This window comes from Xenopus laevis, chromosome 8L (assembly GCF_017654675.1).
Source record: "Xenopus laevis strain J_2021 chromosome 8L, Xenopus_laevis_v10.1, whole genome shotgun sequence".
NCBI lineage: Eukaryota > Metazoa > Chordata > Amphibia > Anura > Pipidae > Xenopus > Xenopus laevis.
In genome coordinates, this window is record NC_054385.1 from 25852407 (window position 1) to 25880314 (window position 27908).

General features: G+C 42.1%; 1 protein-coding gene across 1 annotated transcript in view; it reads left to right on the top strand.

Annotated features, from left to right (window-relative positions):
* LOC108698278 overlaps positions 1-12077 on the top strand; it is a 34589-nt gene extending 22512 nt beyond the window's left edge. The window contains exons 4-9 of the mRNA XM_018229644.2: positions 1093-1177; positions 2014-2186; positions 2896-3077; positions 4306-4468; positions 10606-10691; positions 11374-12077. Coding sequence (XP_018085133.1) covers positions 1093-1177; positions 2014-2186; positions 2896-3077; positions 4306-4468; positions 10606-10691; positions 11374-11859 — 1175 coding nt within the window. The 3' untranslated portion in view covers positions 11860-12077. The remainder of the gene's footprint in view (positions 1-1092; positions 1178-2013; positions 2187-2895; positions 3078-4305; positions 4469-10605; positions 10692-11373) is intronic.
* The last annotated feature ends 15831 nt before the right edge of the window (positions 12078-27908 follow it).

The window sequence follows — 27908 nt, forward strand, 5'->3', positions numbered from 1 at the left end:
CACGAATGAGGCGAGTTGAGGCTGTCGTCTCAGATGGCAGCGCCCCACTAGATACCAGGGGCGGCAAAAATGCCGCTCCTGGTACTTTAAGAGCAGAATCTCCGGTTTTTAAACCGTAAATTCCGCTCTTTAAAGAGTGTAAAGGTCTAGAACAAACCCTCTGGTGTCAGATAAACTGGCTAGAAACAAACACACATCCTAACCTCCCGAAGACACAACTAAAACTGAGTTAGGCTCCACCTGCTGGGGGTATAGCCAGTGGAGAAGGAGCCAGTTTTTCTTTAGTGTTGTGTCCTGCCTCCTATGGTACTAGCTTTACTCCATTGTCCCTGTGTACCCCAAACTGACTTGGAGAAGGATAATTATGTCAATTACTTAGAAAATCACTACCACGTGACCATATTATTAGCCATTGCATATACTAAAGCAGTGGAGAATATAAAAACACAAAATCCCCAAAAACAATCATGTCTGTATGATAAACCAGCTGAACCTGAAGAGGAAAAAGAAATGTATGTGTATATAAATATATATATATATATATATATATATATAAATATATATATATATATATATATATATATATATTGAATGCACTCCCTGCACTTCAGCTGCTCTCTATAAGGGCTCTTACACACAGGGCTTTTTTTTATACATTTGATGTGTGTTTGAGATGCAAGTGTGAGTGCACCTGGAGGGAACCACCAACGTGGAGTTGGTGGTTCCCTCCAGGTGCACTCACACTTGCATCTCAAACACACATCAAATGTGCCCGCTCGTGAAAGAGAAGGGCGGGGGAACACAATACACCAGATATGCTGTGATATAGTTATGCCACTGTATAAGGATTATGTATTTGTGGCTAGAGATGTTTATCAGTTTGATCCCCTGACCCAGCTGTAATCCAGTTGCATTTGCGGTGAAAGGTTTAGAGTAAAGGGTTAGATCTTTTATTTAGACATGAACCCATAGACAAAGTTTGAGCAAATGGACTGCTTGCCTATATTTGCTAATAACAAACAATTAGTAAGTTAGTATTTTAGCACAACCCACTGTCAATCAAGCTGTACCTGCTGTTCTTTTTCTCTACAGGCTGTAATCTGACATCTGTTAATTTCCACACCACTTTGGAATGGCAGATGGAAGAATCAGACTGTGATATTCAACTGTATAACGGGTGAGATTCCTTTCAATGTACTGCATAAGAGAAGGGGTATTAGGGGTATGTATAGATGCAAAATGCATAACTAGAGCTTGGCATAGGCTGCAAGAGAAGAGCAATGGGTGGGAATGAAAAGTACAAAATTGTCTTTTTAGACAGAATGTGCAAAATTGGGAAATTTTGTGGTCCAGTGCACATAAAATCACTGTATATGCTTATCATAACTGGTATGACTAGAAGAATCTAGCAATTCTATCCAATTCATTCTACACATTCTGTTTTACACAGTGTGATAGTTCTAATCCAATACATTTACCCAGTTGTGTAACTAGATGTTACTGGGCCCCACACAAATTCAGTTTAGGCCTCCAAAGAATTGGCAAGTTGACCTGTTCTACAAAGATTTATAGAACCTGATCAATTAATTACTACAATCCTGCCCCCTGCAACTGCAGTGTCTGCTTCCTCTGTAGTTAAACCCATGATTTTACCCTGTTCTCTCTAAATCTAATCAAGTGATCCCACTCTTTATGATTCCATCACATAACTAGAATAATTCTATCCAACACATTCTCATTTTCCTACCTAACCATGTCTACCTTATCTATTTAGCACATTTTACCCCACATAGTTTCTCCATCCTATCCAGCTCATTGTGCCGATAATTATCTAAATCAACACAACCATTCTTTATACTAGGTCTGGTGTAAGCTAATTGTGTGGGGGGCAGTGTTTGAGATCTTTATTGTCGTGGTGCTGCTGTAGCATCAGCAGAAACCCTGTGAAGCTAAAACCATATATTATTAGACTTGACGTTTTATATATAAATATTTCTGTTATTGCCTTGCAAGTTTCAATTGGAATTCCATATCTGAGGTACCAGTTTGTAAAGATGGTTCCTGCAAAGTTAACCTCTCCTGGCAAACGCTTGATATTTACAATACTTACCAGGCAAAGGTGCAATGTCCCCCTGGTTCCATGCGACTCACCTGCACTACACCGACACTTCAACCTTACAAAGATGGTAAGAAAGCTACATTTTAAATAATGGATATTCTTGTATATAACAGAGACATATAGGGACTCCTATATTAAATATGGAAAGCTGGACGTTGCATTTTTACACACTTAAGTTTGAATAGTTTTTTAATACAGAAGGATTCTGCCCTGGACTCTTACATATGATTGACTTACTGACAATGATAAACAGGGCACAGGGACACTCCGAGGCAGGGGTCTCCAATCGTTCTTAACTGCGAGCCACATTCAAATGTCAAAAGAGTTGGGAAGCAATGCCAGCATGAAAATAGTTCCTGGGTGGTGCAAAATAAGGGCTGTGATTGGCTATTTGGTAGCCCCTATGTGGCCTGACAGCCTATAGGAGGCTCTGTTTGGCATGTGGTTTTTATGCAACCAAAACCTGCTTATTGAAAAATAAGCACCTGCTTTGAGGCCACTGGGAACAACATCCAATGGGTTGGTAAACAACATGTTGGGGTTAGAGATAAGTGCTAAAGGAATTAGGAGTGTCGGCAATATTTACAAAGATAAGTATAAGAATAAGTATTGGAAGTTGCTTTAATTTGGTAGTAGGAAGCCTTGGGTTATATTGTTTTCCTTTTAGAAACAGACAACAGGGGTAGGAGGCACAATGTGAAACTAACAATGCTCACTTTTGTTTCCCCAATGATTATACGGTACTAACTTTTTACCGCTCTTTCTCTCCCCTGTAGTGATCCCTGGTCCCCCGCTGTTAAATGTGTCTCTTGAAGATGGGAAGTTACATATGTGCGTGTCCCTTCCTCTTGCCCCAGGAATTACACCGAATAGCCCCCCACAGCCCATACAAAGTATTAAGAGAAAATTGCAGGACCTCATTCTTACTGTTACTACCGGGAAGCATACCTATTGCAATGTAAGACCCATAAATTGTTTATTAGACTTAATATGACGTGCCATTTACCTTCCTTATTACCCTCAACTGAGTAATATCCATACCCATTTGTAACTGACAGCTGGCAAACTTTAAACGCTTTACATATTTTAGAGCCATCTGTAGAGATAGACTTAACTCTTTGAAGACAATCCCAAAGTCTTAATTGCTAGTTCATGGGCACTTGAAGAATAAAGAGATGCCTTACATGACCTTGTAATAATATACTATTTCCAGCTTATCAAGCAAAAAATAAATGATCACTAACATTTAGTAGTATAGTGAAAATTGTACCAAAGAGTTCAGATCATCTCTGATGGAAGCCTACCATCTTCATGTGCAGAGGGAAGAAATAAAGAAAACCCTAAATTGAGCTCATTTAGACAATCCACAGTCATTGTGGAACAAAGTGCTTTGGACTGATGAGACAAAAATTTCGTTATTTAGTCATAACAAAAAGGGCTTCGCATGGCAGAAGAAGAACACCTGTTACCTACTGTCAAATTTTGTGGAGGTTCCATCATCCTGTGGGGCTGTGTGGCTAGTTCAGGGACTGGGGCCCTTGTTAAAGTCGAGGGTCGGATGAATTCAACCCAATATCAACAAAGGATAATATTTTAGGATAATGTTCAAGTATCGTTCACAAAGTTGAAGTTATGCAGGGGTTGGATATTCCAACAAGACAATGACCCTAAACACACTTCGAAATCTACAAAGGCATTTATGCAGAGGGAGAAGTACAATATTCTGGAATGGCCGTCATAGTCCCCCGATTTGAATATCATCAGAAATCTATGGGATGATTTGAAGCAGTCTGTCCATGCTCGGCAGCCATCAAATGTAACCGAACTTGAGAGATTTTGTATGGATGAATGGTCAAAAATACCGCCATCCAGAATCCAGACACTCATCAAAGGCTATAGGAGGCGTCTAAAGGCTGTTACATTGGTATTGATCTAATATCTCTGTTGGGGGGCCCAAATGTATGCACCTGTCTAATTTTGTTATGATGCTTATTGCATTTTTTTCTGCAATTCCAATAAATTTTATGTCACTGCTGATATACTACTGTTTCCATAAGGCATGTTATATATTAAAATGAAGTTGCTACGTTGAAAGCTCAGCCAATTATAAACAAAACTCCAAAGACTTTTTCATATGACTGTAGGTGTAGTCTACTTTTCTAAGCCATGCCATTGTCTCTTTTCAGGAGCTTATAAAGCTGACTAATGAATCGCACTGTATGGACTGCAAAGATTTACTACCAGATGCAGAGTACTGTGCCACTGCAGACTTTTACTATTACCCTGAAAACAGTGCAACAAAGTGCTTCATCAGTAGGGACTTGCACAGACAAACCTTTGCAGTTAAAGGTAATACTGAGAGGTATTTTAACAGTGAGCAGGGGTGGTATTATAGAAAAAAGCAATGAGTGTAACACAGTAAGTTTTTATGTGCCCCTGGGGTTCAGTAGGCTGGAAGCAGTGGTGTAGATATTACTGGGCCCCACAGCAAATTATTTTTTAGGCCCCCAAAATGTCTAGAGGTTGACCTGTTTTACAAATATTTATTGAAATTGCCTCATGCCCCCCCCCCCCTGCAGTGGCAGGTTCTGCTTCCTCTGTAGTTATGCCCCTGGCTGGAGGCAATTAGTAGCAGACTTGGAATGTAAAGTGCATAGGAGAGAAATGCTGGGAATTATCATGCTAGATAAAGTTGAAATTTACTTACCGTAATTTCCTTTTCCTTTTAGTCCAAACAGCAGCACACACTGAGATTTCCTCCCTCCCCCTAATTAGGACAGTAGGACCAATAGCTAAGCTTTTAGAAGCCATAAGAACCCTCCCCTTCCCCCCTTCCATCGTGTCTTTGCAAGTAATACAACAACACCGAATGCCAAATTTTTCAATAGGGTGGGTTTACTTGTGCTGCTGTTTGGACTAAAAGGAAAAGGAAATTACGGTAAGTAAATTTCAACTTTCCTTAACGTCCAACAGCAGCACACACTGAGACATAGCAAGTAACAATAAAGGGAGGGATTAGATTCCAGATTCTTTCACCATTGATTGAAGAATAGACCTTCCAAAGGCCGCATCCTGGGAAGCATTGATGTCCAGTCTATAATGACTAGCAAAAGTATGTGGACTTGCCCACGAGGCTGCTCTGCAGATCTGGTCCAGCGGTACTAGAAACTTCTCTGCCCAAGATGCTGCTGTCGCTCTAGTAGAGTGTGCTTTTACAAATATTGGTGGAGATTTGTTATCAGCAACATAACATGTCTGTATGGTGTCTTTTATCCATCTGGCTAATGTTAACTTTGAAGCCCCTTGTCCTTTGTTTTTCCCAAAGGAAATGAAGAGCTTCTCAGATTTCCTGAATGACTCTGTTCTTTTGATATATTCTTTTAGAACCCTTGTCACGTCCAACAGATGAAGTCTCTTCTCTTCTGGAGTTTTTGGTTGAGGAAAAAATGCAGGAAGACAGATCTCCTGATTAATATTAGCCCAAGAAGCCACCTTGGGTCTAAAAAAGGGTACCGTCCTAAGTACCACCTGTTCTTGAAAGAATCTTATATAAGGCTCTCTGACTGATAATGCCTGAAGGTCGCTTACTCTCTTTGCAGAGGTGATGGCCGTTAGAAATAGTGATTTAAAAGAAAGATGTTTAATATCTGTACTCTCCATAGGTTCAAAGGGAGCGTCACAGAGTTTTTCTAATACAATATTAAGATCCCACTGTGGACACGGCTCCAGAACAGTTGGTCTTAATTTGAAGGATGCTCTTATAAATCTTCTAATAAGAGGTTCTTCAGCAAACCTTGTCCCCAGAAAAGCTGAAATTGCCGATATGTGTACTTTAAGTGTATTAGGTCTTAGATTTTTATCTAAGCCATTCTGAAGAAAGTCTAAAACGTTGTTTACCGAGACTGAAGACAATTCAACATTCTCTAGGCTACACCAGTTCTTGAAGACCTTTATAATTCTGGAGTAAACTTTGGAGGTGGATTCTTTCCTTGCACTCATTAAGGTACTGATTACTTTTTCAGAAAGACCCCGATTTTCTAATAGGGGCCTATCAACCTCCATGCTGTCAGGTTCAGACGTTGAGGGTCTGTGTGAAACACCTTCTTCTGGAACAATAGACCTCTGTTGCAGGGAAGGATCCAATATTCCCCCCGACTCATTCTCATTAGGAGTGAGAACCAGCTCCTTCTCGGCCAGAATGGTATGATCGCAATCACTGAAGTCTGGTCTATGCGAATCTTCTTTAGAACCCTCCCTATGAGAGGAATAGGGGGAAAGATATACGCCAGACTGAAGTCCCACTTGACTGATAGCGAATCCAGGACCCAAGGCTGATCCTTCCTGTAAAGGGAGCAAAACCTGGGCAGCTTGGAGTTTTCTTTTGTTGCCATCAGGTCTACCACTGGTTTTCCCCATCTTCTGATAATTTTCTGAAAAATCCTCTGACTCAGAGACCATTCTCCTGGATCCAACGCAACTCTGCTCAGGTGGTCTGCTAGTTTGTTGTCCTGACCTCGAATATGTACTGCCATCAGAGCTAGAAGATGTTCTTCTGCCCACTGAAGAATATTCATGGTCTCCTTTAGGAGTACTCTGGATCTTGTGCCTCCTTGTCTGTTCAAGTAGGTTACCACCACCGTATTGTCGGACTGAACCTTTACCGCCTGGCCTGTTAGATGCCTCTGGAAAGACTTTAGAGCTAGAAAAACTGCTTTCAACTCCCTGAAGTTTGAGGAAAGGGACTTTTCTATAGGACCCCAAACTCCTTGGGCAGATAGGCCCTTCATATGAGCTCCCCAACCACTGAGAGAAGCGTCTGTTGTCACAACAATCCACTCTGGCTCTTCTATGTTTTTCCCTTGTGTAAGTCTTCCTTCTTGCAGCCACCAGCTTAGTGACTTTTTTGTTTCTGCAGATATGAAGAACTTTTTGTCCAGTGACTCTATGTCTCTGTCCCATCTGGAGAGCAGTTCTTGCTGTAGTGGCCTCATATGCAGTTTTGCCCATTGTACCGATTCTATAGAGGCTGACATGAGGCCCAAAATTTTCATCCTCTGACGAAGAGATATCGCCCCAGAATTCTCCAGAGCTATAATCTGGTTTTGAAGAGACAGCACTCTCTCCTGAGTCAGAAAAATCCTCATCTTGACTGTATCCAGTCTGTTCCCCAGAAACTGTTTCTGTCTGGCTGGGAAGAGGGAAGATTTTTCTTTGTTGACTATCCAACCAAGATTTCCCAGGATCTCCAGGGTTCTCTGAATCTGTCTTTCTAGAAGAGAGGCTGAGACTGCTTTCAATAACCAATCGTCCAGATAAGGGACTATGTGTATTCCTTCTCTTCTTAGCACTGCTACCACAGCTACCACCACCTTGGTGAAGACTCGTGGTGCAGAAGTTATTCCAAAGGGTAGTGCCTTGAACTGGAAATGGTGTATCTTCTTTTGAATAATCACTGCTATCCTCAGAAATTTTCTGTGATGATGAAAGATGGGTAGATGTAAATAGGCATCCTTTAAATCTATTGTCGCCAGATAATCTCCTTTTTCTAGAATCTGAATAACAGACCTTATTGTTTCCATCCTGAAATGCTTTTTCTTTATAAATCGATTCACCATTCTCAAATCGATTATCATGCGAAAAGTTCCATTTGGCTTTTGGACCAAAAAAACGATGGAGTAGTTTCCCTGGCCCTTTTCGCAATCTGGAACTTCTTCTAAGACCTTCATCTGAAGATAATTCTGGATAGATTCTTCTAAGAACAGTTGCCTTTGGAGAGAAGAACCCTCTGGGGTGGTTAGAAATCGAGGAGGTGGTTCTTGATGAAACTCTATTCTGTAGCCTTCTCTTATTAGTTGTAGAACCCAGGAATCTGTCACAGTTTTTTCCCACTGAGGGTAGAATAGCGAAAGCCTTCCCCCAACCTCCAAACTTCTGGCGTCAGAATTCTTTCTGTCTGCCAAATTGAGGTTTTCCTCTTCCTCTAGAGGTTCTTGTAGATCCTTGCCCTCGAAAGGGATGTGCTCTCTCTTTTTCTTTTTCATAGAATCTATCCTGTCTTTTCCTTGGCGGAGATCTCTTTTGTCTACGAAAAAAGGATCCTCTCCAGTTCCTTTGTCTATCTTGTGGAAGTGATTTCCCTTTATCATCTGATAGCTTTTCCATTAATGAATCAAGTTTGGATCCAAATAATTGACCTGGTTCAAAGTCCATATTACAAAGATTCATTTTTGAGGTTGAATCCGCTCTCCACGGCTTTAAAGGAAAACTATACCCCCAAAATGAATACTTAAGCAACAGTTAGTTTATATCAAATTGAATGACATATTAAAGAATCTTACCAAACTGGAATATATATTTACATAAATATTGCCCTTTTACATCTCTTGCCTTGAACCACCATTTCGTGACTCTATCTGGGCTGCCTCAGAGATCACCTGACCAGAAATACTACAACACTAACTGTAACAGGAAGAAGTGAGGAAGCAAAAGGCAGAACTCTGTCTGTTAATTGGCTCATGTGACCTTACATGTGGTTTGTATGTGTACACAGTGAATCTTACGATCTCAGGGGGCGGCCCTTATTTTTTAAAATGGCAATTTTCTATTTATGATTACCCAATGGCACATACTACTAAAAAAGTATATTATTATGATAATGGTTCATTTACATGAAGCAGGGTTTTACACATGAGCTGTTTTACTCAGTATCTTTTAATAGAGACCTACATTGTTTGGGGGGTATAGTTTTCCTTTAACCAGATTGCCCTTCTAGCTGTAGTAGAGAGTGCTAAATTCTTTGAAGCAAGTTTAAGTGACTCAATAGAAGAGTCACAGAGAAACTCAGATGCCAGTTTCACTGTCTTCAAACTTTTGACCAAATCCTCCCTCGGAATTTTGTTATGAATATCTTCTTCCAACTGAACTAACCAGTTTCTCAAGGCCCTTGACACCTCAGCGGCCGCAATCATTGGCTTACACTGAGCAGCAGAAGTCATATAAATTCTTTTTAAGGATGTCTCCGCCTTTCTGTCCATCACATCTTTTAGGCCTGAACCATCTTCCACCGGAATTGTGGTTCTCTTTGAAAGTCGGCTCACAGCCATATCCACTTTGGGAGGATCCTCCCATTTTTTGGACTCTTCTGATATAGGAAAAAGAGTCTTAAAGCGTTTGTTAATTACTGGTGGCCTGTCTGGATTTTTCCACTCAAACTCCATTAGATCTTTTATCACTGGATGTACGGGGAAAGCTCTAGGCATTTTCCTAGACCATCCTTTCTCCTGTTCTGGTTCTGAACTTTTCCCCTCCTGATCTTCCATTGCACCTTTAACTGCTTTTATCAATTTTGATATTGATTCAGATTGGAATACTGCCATGTCTACTTCATCCTCTGATGAAGAATTCACCTCATCAATAACCGTGTAATCCTGTTCATCTACAGATATAGGTGACTTGTCAGCAGGATTAATTATGTTCTGAGATAAAGAACTCCTTATTTCTGAAAAAGACTGTTGAATAAAGTCTTTAAACCAACTCATTGCAGTTTCAGCAGATTGAGCATTTTCATTCGCTTTTGCCAGACAGGCTTCACAGCGACCTCTCTCATAGTTATCTGGGAGCGGAACATCACATTGACTGCAGACCAAATGTCTGGTTTTAGACCGCTTTTTCCCCCTAATTTCCAGACTGGACATCTGTAGAGAGAGTAATGAAAAAAACAATATTTGTAATCTGTAATATTGGGACACATATTGGGCAATAGGAAGACCAGCAATACCTTAATTGCTTCTCCAGGTAACACAGCCCTTGTTTGTAGCCTGACCGCTTGTATTTGCAGCACATAATGGGCCCCTAATGCAACACACGCTGCCCTTTTTAAACCCAGCCGCTTCCTCACTGTGCGATGACGTCATCGCTGTGCGCCTCCTGAAAGCCGGTCCGTGGCTGCGCGCCTATCCATTATCCATGCGGTCAGCTAATGCGGAGGGCCAGGAGCTCCGTCCTCTACCCTCCCCAAGGACCACCACCCGAAGCTGGCTCCCTGGAACGTCCCAGGGCTCACTACCGAGCCCTTCTGCAAAAGAAAAGAAAAAAGTATCCCACTGTCCCAGGTAGGACAGAAAAAACACGATGGAAGGGGGGAAGGGGAGGGTTCTTATGGCTTCTAAAAGCTTAGCTATTGGTCCTACTGTCCTAATTAGGGGGAGGGAGGAAATCTCAGTGTGTGCTGCTGTTGGACGTTAAGGAATGTGTAACGCATTGCACAGGTCAGTATAGAAGATGATTTCTTCTACAGAGCACTCTATTAACACCACATTTATTCCAACTCCATTTTTTTCTGCATGTTGTCCTCATCCAGTGTCAGGCCACACTGGACTGACAATTAGCATAACATTAGAAGTTGTTTGCGTATATACTATGACACAATTTTGCTTGTTGTTGAATCAGTTTTATGTTACATAATGATATGTATTTTTCCACCACAGTCGCCTCTCTGATTGTGATCAGCGTAATTGTCTTTTTGCTATGGATATCCAAGATCCTCGTTTCTACTCAAAAACCTAAAGTCTTGGTAAGTTACTGATTTTACTATTTGGTAATGTAATTTGCATGGATTTTTACACGCACATAATTAATCTCTCCAGGCTAACATCTCTCCAGTCTCACACAACTGCAGGAATACAATCAATGAGAAAAGGCACTTTCCTAAGTTTTTCTTTTAAAGGTGAACATGGAAGTTTTATGACTCCCCTGAGTTCATTATAAATTCAGAACAACCAATTCAATTAAGTCTTATTCATGTTGAGATAAATTCATTACAGGTCATTCACTTAAACCCCAGACAGAAAAACAAGAGCACTTAAAAAACAAACCAAAAAAAACAGAGCTCCAAGATACTGTTTTATTATTGCAGAGAAAAAGGAAATCATTTATAAAAATTTTAATTGTTTAAAATTAAGTCTATGGGAAATGGCCTTCCTGTAATCTGGAGCTTTCTGAATAAGGGGTTTCCAGATAACAGATCCATACCTGTACTAAATTTTGAACTGAAATACTGATCTGATTCACAGATTGTAGGGACCCACTTCACCACTTGTATTGTAAAGCTGTATGTTCAGGTATACACCCATTTATTGTACAGTGCTATGGAATATATTGCTTTATAAATATATGACGATGATAATAATACACTTCCTATAGCGTAACAGTGACATGATATGCAGACTGGGATTAATAATCTAATTTCTTTATAGGAATTTCCTCATCATTTTCCTCATACTCTGTTGCTAATACAAAATCCGGTTATCATTGATTCTTTGTCCCTGATGCCATTGAAGTGGGATAAGGGACCTTCCAAATCAACATTTGTCAGATATGAACGAAATGGTTTCCTTGAGCCACTCGATCTGGTTTCAGAAGAAGAAGCGGACGACACATGGGGATCTTCCAGGGAGAGTTCTGAGTGCAGCGTAACTAGTTCAACTGCCAGTGAAGAGGAGACAGCACAATCATTCACTCCTATCCCAGAGGAATGGAGCAGCCTTCCAAACATAAACCTCAACTCCATCCTGGTAATGGATAAAGAGAGGAATCTAGAAGGACTGCTTGCCGATGGAAAGCCAGGTGAGACAGAGAAGGATGATGAGTCTGTAGCAGAGAGCTCAGAATTGGGGGACAGTGATGAAGAGGAGAACTGTGAGAAGCAGCTGCAGCATTTCTCTGGTTATGTGCGGCGGTGAAACAGACCCAATATTTCTCAATCCTATGCATTAAACTGGGGATATTAACTTTTTTTCCAAATTCGTTTGTTGAGTTAACTTTTCACTCACAAAAACAAATTGAACACGTTAAACAATTAGTCCAATCCAGAATACCTAGTGCATCATTGAACACACAGCTGTTTAGATAACATGTCTTACTGTAACAAGTCAGTACTACCATAAATAGTTTCTCTTAATTGCTTGCTTTATACTCAGTGCCTGTGTTCATTGATGATTAAAGTACCAGAGAAAATGAGGAATGGCAGAAAATGGTTAAGCTTATACATTCGTCGTCCATATGTTGTAAAATACAGGAACTGAACTACAAAATTTTGAGCAAATGGTACAGGACGCCAGTGAGATTAGCAAAAATTTATAGCACAGTGTCACCTGCTTGCTGGAGATGTAATACAGCACAGGGCACCTTATCGCACATCTTCTGGGGATGCCCGATACTTTCTGGTTTTTGGAATAAAGTCAGGGAAATTATTAAAGTGGTCACTGATGTGGAGATACCCAATACGCCCCTACATTTACTCTTACACTATACTCCTAAACCTATAAATGTATATCGAAAATCATTAATTCCTATTATGTTGGACATGGCGAAGGCGTTAATACCTCAGAAATGGAAACTGACTACTGCTCCCTTAATCACTGACTGGCTTAACAAAATTTCTGAAATCGAACGCTTTGAACGTTATAAAACATCAACCACACAAGATAAACAACGATTTTCTCAAAAATGGATTTATTGGCTTAGTTTTCAAGAGACGGATCAATATAAAGAGCTGTTACTCACATAGTCAGCTTCAGTTTCTCTATATGATTCCCCCTTATTCATTCAAATAATATCGCAAGCAACTAATGGTGACAGGGTGTTTGAGACCTTTCTGGTTGAGGTATTGGGTCATACGAGGAGACTTCACAAATACCTAGCTTTGATTGCTAGAATCACCTTTTTGGACAGTTGAGGCTGCTTCACCCCCCCACCCTTATTTTTTCTTCGATACCGTGGAGCATAGGAGGTATCCGTTACCGAAACTTACCTCGCTCTGGCTGTAACCTCCCCTACGGATCCGCTATTGATATGTCTCGTGTACCTTTTGCACATTTATTGACTAGATGGACCTTTGCTTCTTTTTCTCTACCCTCTCTTTTCTCGGTTTTGCTATCCACTCTTTCTTTTCTCCCTCTCAATACCTGGAGGAATTGCAAGTGCTATTGCTGGGCCTCCGCTCTCCACAGTAAATTTCACTCTATCTTACTCAAAGGTACGGAGGACTGTTTTGTTTTCAGACCCTCTCACTCTTTCCCTTTCCTTTCCTCACGTTGATCTCTCTTTTCCCTTCTTTTATTACGCAATGTTTTTGTGTAATTTCTGACTTGTTATTTGCAAAATACTTTCAATAAACTTGAATTTAAAAAAAAAAAAAAAAAAAGTACCAGAGAAAAAAGGATTGTTGCTGGATTTTACTATTTACAATAAAGAAATACATATTCCCAATCTAGTGATGTCTACTATCGTTCCTTGAATCAGGGGAGGGGGGAGTCAAGGTGAGGGAAGGGGATTGTTTGCATTTCAATTTGGGGCAGTAAAGCTGGTAGATGCTCAGAAACCCATGGTAACCATACGTTATTGAACTTATTTGGCCAGCCCCTACGCCGATACGTTAGTTGATACAGAGGGACTGAGGCATTCACCATTTCCATCCACTGTTTCTTTTTTGGGTAATGACTTGACTTCCAATTTAGTGCTATAAATCTTTTTGCTTAAATCAGGAGTTAGCAGATAAGTGCCCTTTCTGCAGGGTTAGGGGTCGATTCTCCTACCTGGTTTAGTAGGATTGTTGCTGGGTCTAATGGAATGAGTGCCAGTAATTGGCTTATTTCATTTGCTATTTTATTCCAAAATTTTTGTATCCCTCTACACTCCCAAACCATATGAATGTACTTGGCTGGTGAGTAGCCACATTTAGGACAGGTGTCTGGGATTTTCGGATTAATTAGGTGTAGTCTGTGTGGGGTTAAATAGGATCTATGGAGATATCTAAACTGTATCATTTTGTCCTTTGCACTTATCAGCAGGACATTGTGCGTTTCCAGGATGTCAACCCACTGCTCGGGTGTGAGGTTTTGTATGTTCTAGGCCCATTTTTCGTAAAGCTTTGGTAGGACCAGTGCTGGTTTATTCAACAGGGAATAAAACTGGGAGGCTGGTTTTGGCAGCTCTGGAGTAAATATAATTTCCTATAATCTGTGTGTGTGGGGGGGTATTATCTATACTTATGTTACCAAATTGCGTTTTAGCGCATGCCTAAGCTGAAGGTATCGGAAGAACATTTGGTTTGATAAATTAGATTCTCCAGCATGAGAACCTTGCTGAGGGTTTGCGGAAATTACCTGCTGTCGTTTTCAGCAAAAAAGATCTCTCTGCTACCACCAAGAGCTTTGTTCCGGCTGAGGCCTACCTCAGCGTGTGAATCCCGGAGAGGCATACAGAACCCCGTGGTGAGGACGAGGAGTTCTCCGACAAGTGGGTGAGTGTGGAGGTAACCCCCAGAGTGCCCCCCCTATATGGAGATTCCGGCCACAAAACCTCTAACAGCCTGGTCTGCTATAAAAGATTTCAGAACCGTGACACGGAGCTGACTTTGCATAGAAGTATAGTGGGCCACTCATCACAAGACACTTTTCAAGAGGCCATATAATAAGTCTATCACCCTTAGCGAGGCTGAACTGCACCCTTCACAGTGCACAAATCTCCCCAACCCACTCCTACTGTAGAGCTGGTCTATCCACGCTACCAGATATATACAGCCAACCCTCAAAGAAAAACTGACAGGGTTATTAAACCTTGTGTGCGATCCCAGCAAAAAACCCTCATAAGCCCGACACACCTGGATCCCTATTTCAGCTAACAAGTCTGGAGGCTCTCTCCCACCAAGGAAGCCCTTACTTTTTGGCAACCACCTGGATAACAGGCCAACCACTCCGGGCCATATTTTCTATTGACAACCACCCAAGGCCCCTCACAACAAGGGGATCTGGCTGTGGAGCCTTTATTCAATAGGCCACCCAGAGTATACGTTACACCAGTAACCATGGGCAAATACAGGCTTAAATTAAAGAATGACGCAGCATCCCGCCTGGAACAATATGCTCACAGCTCCCAACAGGAATCAAGCAAATAAAGGAGTGCTGACCTGCCACCTGCCTCCCCACAATCTGATCAACCACCCCCTGAGCCAAGGCTAAGCGAATTACTAGGAGCAATACTAGAAACCACACAACAGCTACTGCTCAGTTGGAGGAGCTCAGGATTTATATATCATTACTAAGGCAAGACTTACAGAATGTGAGGGAGAGAACAACAGAGGTCGAAAATAGAGTCTCTGGAGGTGAGGTAGGTTTTGCTTCTCTCTCCCCGCTGTACTTTTTAAAGTCCTTCCACCTGTTCCCTCCCTATCATTCTCCTCATTTGAGGCTCACTGCATTAGGCTCTTTTCACCTGTTTTACTCTGCATTGCTGTCATATATCGACCACCAGGACCAACTGCACAATTTCTGGACAACTTTGCTGCCTGGCTTCCTTACTTTCTTTCATCTAATATCCCATCCATCATATTAGGTGACTTTAATATACCCGTTAACAACCCTTCTGTCTTCTTCTTTCACTAACCTCCTCCCTAGGCTTATCTTTGTGCTCAGACTCCCCCTTCTCACTCCAATGGTAACGCTCTGGATCTCATATTTACCAGACTCTGTTCAACAATTTTACTAACTCAGCATTTCCCCTCTCTGATCACAATATGCTCACATTTCAACTCTCGCTAACTCCCTCCTCACCCCCTGCTATTCCCCAAACAAGTACTTACCGTGACTTGCAAGCTGTAGACGTGTCACATCTCTCTTCTTCCTTTGATTCACTTCACACTAATATCTCAGCCATCTCTTGTCCTAATGTGGCTACCTCTGTCTACTATAGTACTCTCACCACTGCCGTCAATGAGCTTGCTCCTATAAAAACTAAACGTGCTAGACCCAAACCACTTTAACATTGGCATACTGCTCATACAAAAGCACTCCAAAGACACTCACATACACTTGAGCGTCGCTGGCGCAAATCCCGCTCAGAGTCACTTTTGGAGCTACAAATCTGCCCTGCACTCCTATAACACCAGCCTCTTCCAAGCCAAACATACTTTACTTCACTCATTAACTCCCTTTCTAAAAAACCAGCACAACTTTTCTCCTCCTTTCCCCTTCTCCACCCCCTCCATGCACATCTGTCTCAGCTCAAGATATAGCTGAGCACTTCAAAAACAAAATTGACACTATCAGAAGGGACATTACACTACTCAACCCCCCTAGACTTCCACCACCCTCCCTCCACACTCCCCAGTCTCTCCTGTGCTCTTTCAACCCTGTCACTGATGAGGAAGTCTCAAAGCTTTTAGCCTCTTCTCACCTTACCACCTGCCCGCTTGATCCAATTCCCTCAAAACTTCTCCGCAATACCAATCCTTGTCTAATCAAAGCCTTAACTCACCTATTTAATCTTTCGCTCGCAACTGGACTGTTTCCTTCTCAACTAAAACATGCTCGTCAACCTGATTCTAAAAAAACCCTCTCTTGATCCCTCCAATCTTGACAACCTCCGACCTATCTCTCTGCTACCTTTCATCTCTAAACTACTTGAGCGCCTAGTCTACAACCTTCTAACCTCATTCCTCTCTGACAATAACCTGCTGGACCCCCTACAATCTGGTTTTAAGCCACAAAACTCCACTGAAACTGCCTTGACTCGACTAACTAATGATCTCTTAACCGCTAAAGCCAACAATCATTTCTCACTACTAATACTGCTTGATCTATCAGCTGCATTTGACACAGTAGATCAACCTCTCCTCCTCCAGTCCCTCCATTCCCTTGGCCTTTGTGACACAGCCCTGTCCTGGTTCTCTTCTTACATCATCAATCGTTCCTTCAGTGTCTTCTACAATGGAGTAGCATCTTCTCCCCTACCTCTTTCTGTTGGGGTTCCTCAAGGCTCTGTCCTGGGATCATTACTATTCTCCCTCTTTACTTCCTCCCTTGGCAAATTAATCAACTCGTATGGTTTCCACTACCACCTCTATGCTGACGATACTCAGATCTATATCTCATCTCCTGATCTGAACCCAGAACTCCTAACTTCGCGTCTCCTCCTGCCTGTCCGCTATCTCTACCTGGATATCGCAACGCTACCTTAAATTAAACCTCTCTAAAACTCAAATGGTTCTCTTTCCTCCAACTAACACCAGTAACATCCCGCAAGTATCCATCATAGCTAACAATTCCACTATCATCCCCTCTCCCCAGGCCTGGTGCCTTGGGGTTATCCTAGATTCTGCCCTGTCATTCACACTCATATCCAGTCACTTATTAAATCATGTCACTTCCACCTGAGGAACATATCCAAAATACGATCATTTATCACCTAAGATGCTGCCCAAATTCTTATTCACTCTCTCGTTATATCACGTCTAGACTACTGTAACTCTTTTAATTGGCCTCCCATCCAGAGACTATCACCTCTCCAGTCCATAATGAACACTGCTGCAAGGCTCATACACCTCAGCAACCGCTCCTCCTCTGCCACGCCATTCTGTCAATCTCTGCACTGGCTTCCGCTTCTTTTCAGAATCAAATTCAAATTAATGACCCTGACATTCAAAGTATTTCTGCCCCACCCTACATCACTGAACTCATCTCTATATACTCACCCAACCGCTTACTACGCTCCTCTACTGACCTGCTACTCAACTCTTCTCTCATTACCTCCTCACATGCTCGCATTCAAGACTTTTCAAGGGCTGCACGCCTCCTCTGGAACTCTCTCCCAAGGTCTGTCAGACTTTCTCCCAACTTTTCTGCTTTCAAGAAATCTCTTAAAATGCACTTCTTTCGAGAAGCCTACCCTCACTCTGCTTAACTACCAAACGCAACACCACATACAGTACCACATTTCTCACCCACTTAATTCGATCTTGCCCACTCCCACACCTTGTGTATTACTCCCTTCCCTTTAGAGTGTATGCTCTTTTGCATAGGGCCTCACCTTTTGTACCAGTATTGATTGTGCTGTATGTAACTCCATATGTTCTATGTATAGAATGCATGTGATTTAGTTGTATAATCACATTTACTTTACAGTGCTACGCAATATGTTGGCGATATATAAATACATAATAATAATAATACACTAAAAGACCAAGTAACTCCCCTACGTAATACAGTACAAGACCCACAACAACAGCTCAAAATAGCCCTGGACAAATAGGACGACCTTGAAAACAGGCATAGACGCAACAATGTCCAGATCGTCTGAGGCTGATGGAAAAGGTAGAAGGCCAACATCCTGAACAATTCACGGAAGCCTGGCTGAAAGACCTCTTTGGCGCAAAAACCTTCTCTGACGTATTCATAGTGGAAAGGGCCCACAGAGTTCCCACCAAAGCACCCCCACAGGGAGCCCCTCCACGGCCATTCCTACTAAAGGTCCTCAACTATAGGGATAGAGACGCTTTCCTTAGAGCTGCTCGCCAAAAAGGAGAAATACCATACAATAACACGCACATCTCTTTCTACCCTGACTATTCAATAGCAGTCCAAAAGCAAAGTGCAATGTTCCAGGGAGTCAAACGCCTGCGTGAAGCACAAATCCAATATAGTATGCTCTTTCCTGCTAAACTGCGGATACTGGATGGTGGGAGAACACATATCTTTATAACACCAGCAGAAGTTGACACCTGGCTGGATTTACCAAATAGGCACCTCTTCTAGGTCTCTTCATGGCTATTCAGGTCAACAAAGGAGGACATTTACCCTAAGAGGTGGAGACACGAACACAGATCCAAGTCACTGACCTAGACATTAATAGCAAGGAATCAGAATTCTAAGACAGGGGTGTCCATCCCGCGGCCCAAGGGCCACATGCGGCCCAGCTTGAACTTCCACCAATCCAGGAAACGTCATGTTACAATGTCACACACAGAACGCCTATTTACACAGTCGCTAATTGTGTGCATTAGGGGTGTGAGGTGTGGCTTTATAGAGTCGGAAATGCGCTTCACAAGTAGCGTTCGTTTACTAACAAAGGCAGGTAAGCATTCTTCAGCGGCATAACCCACTATGCTAGGGTTATATGCAGCACCTACATTTGTGAGCAACTTTTTTTCAAGAATGAACACACTTGGGGGGTTATTTACTAAACTCAATTTTTGTATGAAATCTGACTTTTAAAAAATCACAAATTTTTCAGAATTTATTAAACCCTGAGGTTGGAAAACTTTCAATCAGAAAATCCAAACCTGTCGAGGTTGCATATAAGTCAATGGGAGAAGTCCCAATGATTTTTTGGTGTGCGCTGGGTTTCGTGCAATACCCCAAAGTTTTCGGAATTTTCAGGCAAAAAGCTAAATTTTCGGATGAAAAATCTGAAAAAATTGGATGAAAAATCCGAAGCAGCTTGACTAAGAAACTCTTCATAGTCAACCTCCAAAGAGTAAAATTAGAACCAAATTATCTGATGAGCACCTTGAGAATTCACGAAGAATTGCAACTACTTCCATTAAACCAGATATTGATACATTAGTTTTTCAAAAACAATGTCAAAAATCACACTAGGTTTATGATACCCTCTCTTCTTTTTCTCGAGTGTGGCCCCAGAAAATTTTTCTTCTTCCAATGTGGCCCAGGGAAGCCAAAAGGTTGGACACACTTGTTCTAAATCATGACTGGACTAAATGCTTAAAGCCAAGACCTGCTACAGACCTACTTTTAACAAAAACCACCAGCCAACAGAGACCGTTGAAGGCCTAGCAAACTCCAAGCTGTAAAATCCTTGGGTATGGGAGAGGAAAATGTACTCCATCCTATTCCCTACCAGTTAACGGGGACAATAAGTGAGGCAATTACTAAACTGGGTCACTATTATGCTATTAGCTTAGATACTTAAAGGAATTGTTCAGTGTAAAAATAAAAACTGGGTAAATAGATAGGCTGTGCAAAATAAAAAAATGTTTCTAATACACTTAGTTAGCCAAAAAATGTAATGTATAAAGGCTGGAGTGATTTGATGTATAAAATGTCAGTCAGAACACTACTTCCTGCTTTCCAGCTCTCTTGGTTTACACTGACTGGTTACCCTGGTTACCAGGCAGTAACCAATTAGAGACTTGAGGGGGGGGGGCCCACATGGGTCATATCTGTTGCTTTTGAATCTGAGCTGAATGCTGAGGATCAATTACAAACTCACTGAACAGAAATGTACCATGTGGCCCCCCTTCAAGTCGCTGACTAACTCAGAGTTATAGAGCTGAAAAGCAGGAAGTTGGATTCTGGCTGTTTTATTAGACATCTGTTCACTCCAGCCTTTATACATTACATTTTTGGCTAACTAACTATATTAGAAACATGTTTTATTTTGCACAGCCTATCTATTTACACAGTTTTTATTTTAACACTGAACTGTTCCTTTAAAGCAAGGAGTCTGACATTTAATCAGGCAGACTATTAAGATGCATTACATCCAGGCAAGAAGGGACCACGGCCTAATAAGACTTACAGCTAGTTACGTTCTGGTTTTAAAGGGGCAATCGCCCCACTGTTGACCGCTCTTGTTTTGAAATATGGTTAAGGGGAAAATGTATCTTCATGTTGGGGGAGGATAATGGGAGGGGGGAATGCTTTACTGGGGTTTGTGTTTTTTGTTTCACTTCCCACCTTACTCTCTCTAACCTCTTAACACAGTGCTGGGAACACCCTGGGGCCATATGCCTTCATGACACTACTAAGGTACGCCACTCGCCAGCGACAAGATTGGCTGGGGCCCCTGGGTTGCCTCAGGCTGCTGGTTCCACATCACATTGCACAGGAAAATGATGGCGAGTGGTAAATTTAACATAATTACTTGGAATGTAGGAGGGTTGAATGACAAAATCAAGAGATCTGTAATATTAGACACACTAAGAAAGTCTGGTGCTGACCTCATGCTCCTCCAGGAAACTCATTTTAGTGGGGCAACGTACTTGCACCCTTAAACGGCATTGGGTTTCTGCTGTTTATACCTCAAAATTCTCCACCTACTCCCGGGGTGTATGCATACTTATACGAAAAAATCTCTTCGATTTCATTTGAAGGCCTCACATCGGATGGGTAGATATTTGATCCTTCAAGCTAAAATCTGGCGAACATCCTACCTTATAGTAAATATCTACCACCAACCCCAGCAGACATACAACTGCTAAATGAAATTGTACAAAAGATAGCTCTGTATGGTAACTTACCTACAATATGGGCAGGGGACTTTAATATTGTCATGAATCCAGTAACGTATAGGTTAAAAAGCTTAAAACACCAACGTCCACTATGGAGGCTACCTCCCAAATGGATACAACACCCCAAAATAGTAGATGAAATTCTCCATACCTTAAATCAACATTGGGAGGACAACGAGGGCTCAGCATCAGACTTTATCGTATGGGATGCTATCACTAACTGCCAAACCACGGTCACTACTGCACTCACAACTACCTTCAGAGCCAAAATTGAGGAGGTGAAAATTGGCATCTTTATGCTCCGCCAAGACCTGCAGAATATATGGGCCAGAGTTACTGAGGTGGAGAACAGGCTGAGCGCTGCAGAGGATGTATTGGGCCCATTACAAACAACGGTATGCCAACTTGAAACCAAACTCACAGCATTGCAAGCCGATGACCGGATGCGACCCAGCAATATTTGCGTGCAGAGGGAGACCATCCGGAGATGTTCCTGGAAAAATTTCTGATCAACAACTTTGGCAGAGAGGCCTTTTCCATGGCTTTCACAGTGGAATGCGCACACCGGATCACAGCCAAACCACCCATACCCGGGGGCCTTCCCAGAACCTTTATAGCCAAAATGCTCAACTACCGCGACTCTGTTCTCCGCCTGGCTAGGGAGAAGGGGCCCATCAAGTTTGAAAACGCCAGCATATCCTTCTTCCCGGATTTCTCCATAGAGCTGTAGAAAAAGAGAGCCAAATTCTTCCAAGCCAAGAAACGGCTTCAGGAGCTCAATGTGTCCTATGCTATGCAAGTTGTGGATCACTCACAATGGGAAAGCTGCATTCTTCACAGCACCGGAAGAAGTCCACAACTGGCTGGAGACCACCTATAACTCCGCAAAATCTCCAAGGGGCCCGTGAATATGCATTGCCATAATGGATAAATACCAACTTAGCCTGGACTCAGTACAGCTGCACTAGACGCTACTGAGAGATGTACCTACCTAGACTCTACCCAACATTTAATATCACCTATCACATCTTTTTGGTAATTAAAGGGAAGATACCCCCCAACTGATAATTTTATTGGTTGACAGTTACTTCTGTTCGGGTATAAGGCTGCACTAGTCTTGGATGCGCAGCAGGGTGGGAAACGGGAATGGAAACCACCAGTTGGAAACTGCTCGGCAGCCTGTTGCGCCAGCACCCCTACCCCCCACATATTGTTATCGTTAAACGGCTATGCTGAGATGGCAACACACAGATACCAACAATGAGACATACAAGTAAATAGACTTCCTTACTGGCACATGAAATAAAGAAGGTAACTCCGCAACAATTGTGTATTATCGGATGGAATGTCAGAGGTGTATGAATGACAGGATTAAAAGAGCTGCAGTATTTAAATTTATCAAACAACACTCTCCAGACATATTATGTCTTCAAGAGACGCATGTTACAGGTGATTAGAGTCTTGCCCTTAAACACCCCTGGGTGGGATGGGCGTACAGTGCTACCTTTTCGCAGTATTCAAGGAGAGTCACGATTCTAGTCTGAAGGATGGTACAATTTCATTTGTCCTCAATACAACAGGACCCACAAGGTAGAAATGTATTTCTTGATTGTGTAGTAATTAGTAGTTATTCAAAAAGGGGCGCATGTCTCAGGGTCCAAACATCCCTGCTATCTGGCTTGGGGACTTTAATAATACCTGGGACTAGACACTAGATAAGTTATCTCTCAATGTACTGGCACAAACTGGACAATCTCCATCAGGTAACACACCATTTGCCAGGTTGATGACCGAACTGGGCCTTATTGACCCGTGGTGACATAACCCCACAAAACGCGTATTTACCTGTCATTCTGCCACACACAGAACTTTATCCAGGCTGGACTATGTGTTTGTGAATAGACTGGCACACCCACTTATCCTCAATATTGAGCATTTGCCAAGAGGCATTTCTGATCACTCCCCTCTGTTGGCCTGGTTACAATGGTATGATATCAAACCCCAACCGGAAATATTGGAACAACATGTGAAATGTTTTTTTAAAGATAACAACTTCAATGTTAACTGTCGATTGATATGGGACACATTTAAAGTATACCTCAGGGGATCACAGATTGCACAGTTCATTGCCATTAAACGTGAGAGTAAAGCCATCGAACTTTGTGACAATGTCACACAGGCCGAGGCCGTGCACACTTTGACCCCCTCAGGTCCTAATTATGACCTAATTATGATCTGTAACTGTGTGAAAGAGAGCTAAGTAATTATTTACTTATTTATGTCAAGGCTAAGCGTAAGTTATTCTTTACAAAACAAAATTACTAAGAGCATGGAGAACGTACTAGTAAGCTCAAACCAGTGATAACTCAGATCAGAGATAAAACTGGGACTATCCTAACAGATCCCTTACAAATAAATGAATGCTTTTTTCGTTTTTATCGTTTTGTATTCCACCACTTCCCCCTTTTCCCAAACAGATGCTCCAATATACCTGAATGAGATATGCCTAAATTCTGAACATAGAGATATTCTGAACTCCACCATAACCCTGGAGGAAATTAAGATAGCAATCTCCACACTCCCCAACCATAAGGCCCCTGGTCTAGATGGACTCGCCTGAAATTTATAAACGACATACAGACTATTTGGCTCCTAAATTACTAATGCTATATAAAGATGCAAAGTCACAGGGCTCTTTGTCACCCACCATGGCGGAAGCGTCAATAGTGCTTATCCCCAAGCCTGGGAAGGACAGGTTTGACTGTAGCTCCTACCGCCCTATATCTCTGCTCACAACAGGCAAAATACTGGCAACCAGGCTCTCCTCTGTAATACTGCGTATCATACATCCGGACCAAACCGGGTTTATGCCAGGGAAATCAACTGCTCTAAATATACGCAGAGTCTACTAAGGTTATACAAGCCCAATACGAAGAGGCGGAGGACAGGGCCTTGGTTGCACTAGATGCGGCCAAGGCCTTTGACTCTGTTGAGTGGCCCTTTCTATGGGCAGTTATGGAGCGAATAGGTTGTGGAGCGGAATTTATAGCCTGCGTGCAACTGCAATATTCCCTTCCCCAGGCCAGAGTGATAAACGGCTGGACATCTAAACCCTTCTCACTTTGCAGAGGAACAAGGCAAGGGTGCCCACCGTCCCCCTTGCTATACGCCCTCGCTATTGAACCCCTAGCAGCTAAAATATAACAAGATATACTTATTGAAGGGCTCTCAATTGCTGACTGTAATGATAAAGTAGGTCTGTATTCTGACAATATGATACTATTTTTAAGAGATACCGACAAATCCCTAGACCAGCAATTATGATAATTGAGGAAATGGGCCAATACTCAGGGCTCCGTATAAATTGGGCAAAATTGAATGTTTTTTACATTAAAGAAAGTAGAGAAAATAGACTTCCCTTGAGAAACCCGCTAATCATAACTAACAACTTCAAATACCTAGGCATTTGTATTACTAGAGACCCACTAGGCTATCTACAAGAAAATTTATATCCTTTATTGAAATACACAAGAGAGAAAACAAGGGCATGGGGGAAGCTACCACTTACAATCGCTGGTAGAATTAACCTGGCAAAGATGGTACTCCTCCCTAAAATACTATATATGGTAATGCCTCCCCTGATATTCTTGGCACAGCGGTTCTTCAGAACCTTTACATCCCATGTACTTACGCTTTTGTGGAAAGGCTCAAGACCTAGACTTAGATTAACAAAACTCAACTGCTAATGGAGGCCTAGCGCTTCCCCCTTTTATCTATATTATATCTCTTCACAATTAATGCAACTTTCACACTGGTTCCACTTACAAAGCCAAGACAGCGCTAGGAGAATGGGACATACAAGCCCCATACCCACTAGAGATGAAGTGTACCAATTACTTAAAGGATATCGGGCATACCCCAACCCAAAACCCAACAACACACTTGGTACAAGCTCTACATGTTTGGGACAAAGCAGACAAATTAGTGCCCTTGCCAGCAGGGATAATCGAACACTATACACCATTATGGGAAAACAATGTACTGCCTGAATGTTGTAAGATGCAAGAGACCACGCTTTGGAAGGAGAAAAGTATATGGTGCTTAGGACAGGTTCTAGACAATGGCAATATCAAGTCCTTTGAACAACTTAAACTAGAATACAACCTCCCCAATCATTTCTTCTTTAGATACCTACAACTTCCTCACGCCCTAGCTACACAATACCCCCAAGGGCACCCCACCCTGGAAACTAACACATACATTCGCTGTATCCAAGCTGAATACTCTAAGGGCTTGATATCCAAACTATATGGTATTCTGTTAACCACCCACATCCAAAACGCACACCCAACCTTCTAGATCTGCATGGCAAGATAATGTAGGCCAGTTGGACCAAGAGGAGTGAGAAGAGGCCAGTGAGGCCCCCAAACACACCTCCCCATATGTACGTGAATGCATGATACAAACCTATATTTTACACATAGCATACCTTACCCCAGTGATCCCCAACCAGTAGCTCGTGAGCAACATGTTGCTCTCCAACCCCTTGGATGTTGCTCCCAGTGGCCTCAAAGCAGGAGCTTATTTTTGAATTTCAGGCTTGGAGGCAAGTTTTGTTTGCATAAAAACCAGATGTACTGCCAACCAGACCCTCCTAGAGGCTGCAAGTCCACATAGGGGCTACCAATAGTCAATCACTACCCTTTTTTGGCACCACCCAGGAACATTTTCCGTGCTTGTGTTGCTCCCCAACTCTTTTTAAATCTGAATGTTGCTCACAGGTGAAAAAGGTTGGGGACCCCTGCCTTACACCCTTAAGTCACTTTCGCAGAAGCACGAATCCAAACTGCCCCAAATGTGGCTCCAACCGGCCTAACTTTTTTCACTTGATATGGGCCTGCCCAGTGATTGCCAGATACTGGGTACAAATAACCAAGTTTATACATGACATCATGGGATCCCCAGTTCCCCTGGACCCTAAAATCTGCCTACTGGCAATTATAGAAGATCTATACCATAGCATCTACCCGAGAACAGCAATGGCAGAATTACTATACTGTGCAAGGAAGCACATAACCAGCAAGTGGCTATCACCTCAGTGCCCAACACTAAGTGGTTGGATCGCCCTAGTAAACCAGGCACTCCCATACAGAGCAGTAACCTACAAAAACAGAGGGTGTCCTGATAAATAAGAAAAGATATGGAACCCCTGGCTAGAAAGCCCCCAAACTATACTACGCCCAGGTTGAACGATCTCAGGATATAAAACAATCAACAAGTACATCTCTGTGCAAGTGTGGTGTCCTTCTTCTAGTTTTGGATATTATAATATATAAAATATAACTGTGTTAATTTAACCTAAATTGGAAAATGGTGTTTCGCAATCACTTAAAAATTGTATGAAAATATGTAAACAAAGAGGATGTCTTTGAATCAATGTATGTATATGCCATCTCAGTGTTAAACCTTGTAAATAATAAAAGCGTTTGAAACAAAAAAAAAAGTTCTATCTAACAGACTCAAAGAGGTTATAGAAGAACTGGTACACCTAGACCAGACAGGATTTATGCCATATAAATCCACACTTTGCTCTGGTAATTGAGCCGTTAGCAATACTGATTAGAGCAGACCCACAGGTTGAAGGGCTTGTATTGGGAACAATCACTGAAAAACTATGACTATATGCAGATGACATGTTAATATACTTGGCAAACCCCAACAGTGCATTATCAGCACTTCTGCAACTAGTAACCAGATTTGGGGAATTTTCAGGTTTTAGGGTTGTGACACACGGGCAGATTGTCGCCTGGCGACTAATCACCTCTTCTTCTGGGTCACAATCTCCCTGAACTGCCTTCGTCTTCCCGTCTGCTATAATGAAAAGTCACCTGCGGTAAAGCACACGCGGCACTTCGTTTTCCGAAGTTGCCTCACGAGAAAACGAAGCGCCACGTGTGCTTCTGCTACCCTCAATCTCTTCTATTCAGATAACAAAAATATTTTTTAACTATGTTAAGTTCAACTATGAAAAGTGTGATACCTCAATATAGTTAATAGTTAATAGTTAAATCGGGTTGAAAAAAGACCATCAAGTCCAACTCCTCCAAATGAAAACCCAGCATCCATACACACACCCCCCTCCCTACTTTCACACAAATTATATATACCTATACTAACTATAGAGTTTAGTATAACAATAGTCTTTGATATTATGTCCGCCTAAAAAATCATCAAAGCCATTCTTAAGGGCATTAACTGAATCAGCCATCACAACATCATCCGGCAGTGCATTCTACAACCTCACTGTCCTCACCTTGAAGAACCCCCTACGTTGCTTCAAATGAAAGTTCTTTTCTTCTAGTCTAAAGGGGTGGCCTCTGGTATGGTGATCCTCTTTATGGGTAAAAAGGTCCCCTGCTATTTGTCTATAATGTCATCTAATGTACTTGTAAAGTGTAATCATGTCCCCTCGCAAGCGCCTTTTTTCCAGAGAAAACAACCCCAACCGTGACAGTCTACCCTCATAATTTAAGTCTTCCACACCCCTAACCAGTTTAGTTGCACGTCTCTGCACTCTCTCTATCCCTCTAATGGGCTGGAGTCCAAAACTGCACTGCATACTCCAGATGAGGCCTTACCAGGGACCTATAAAGAGGCATCATTATGTTTTCATCCCTTGAGTTAATGCCCATTTTTTATGCAAGA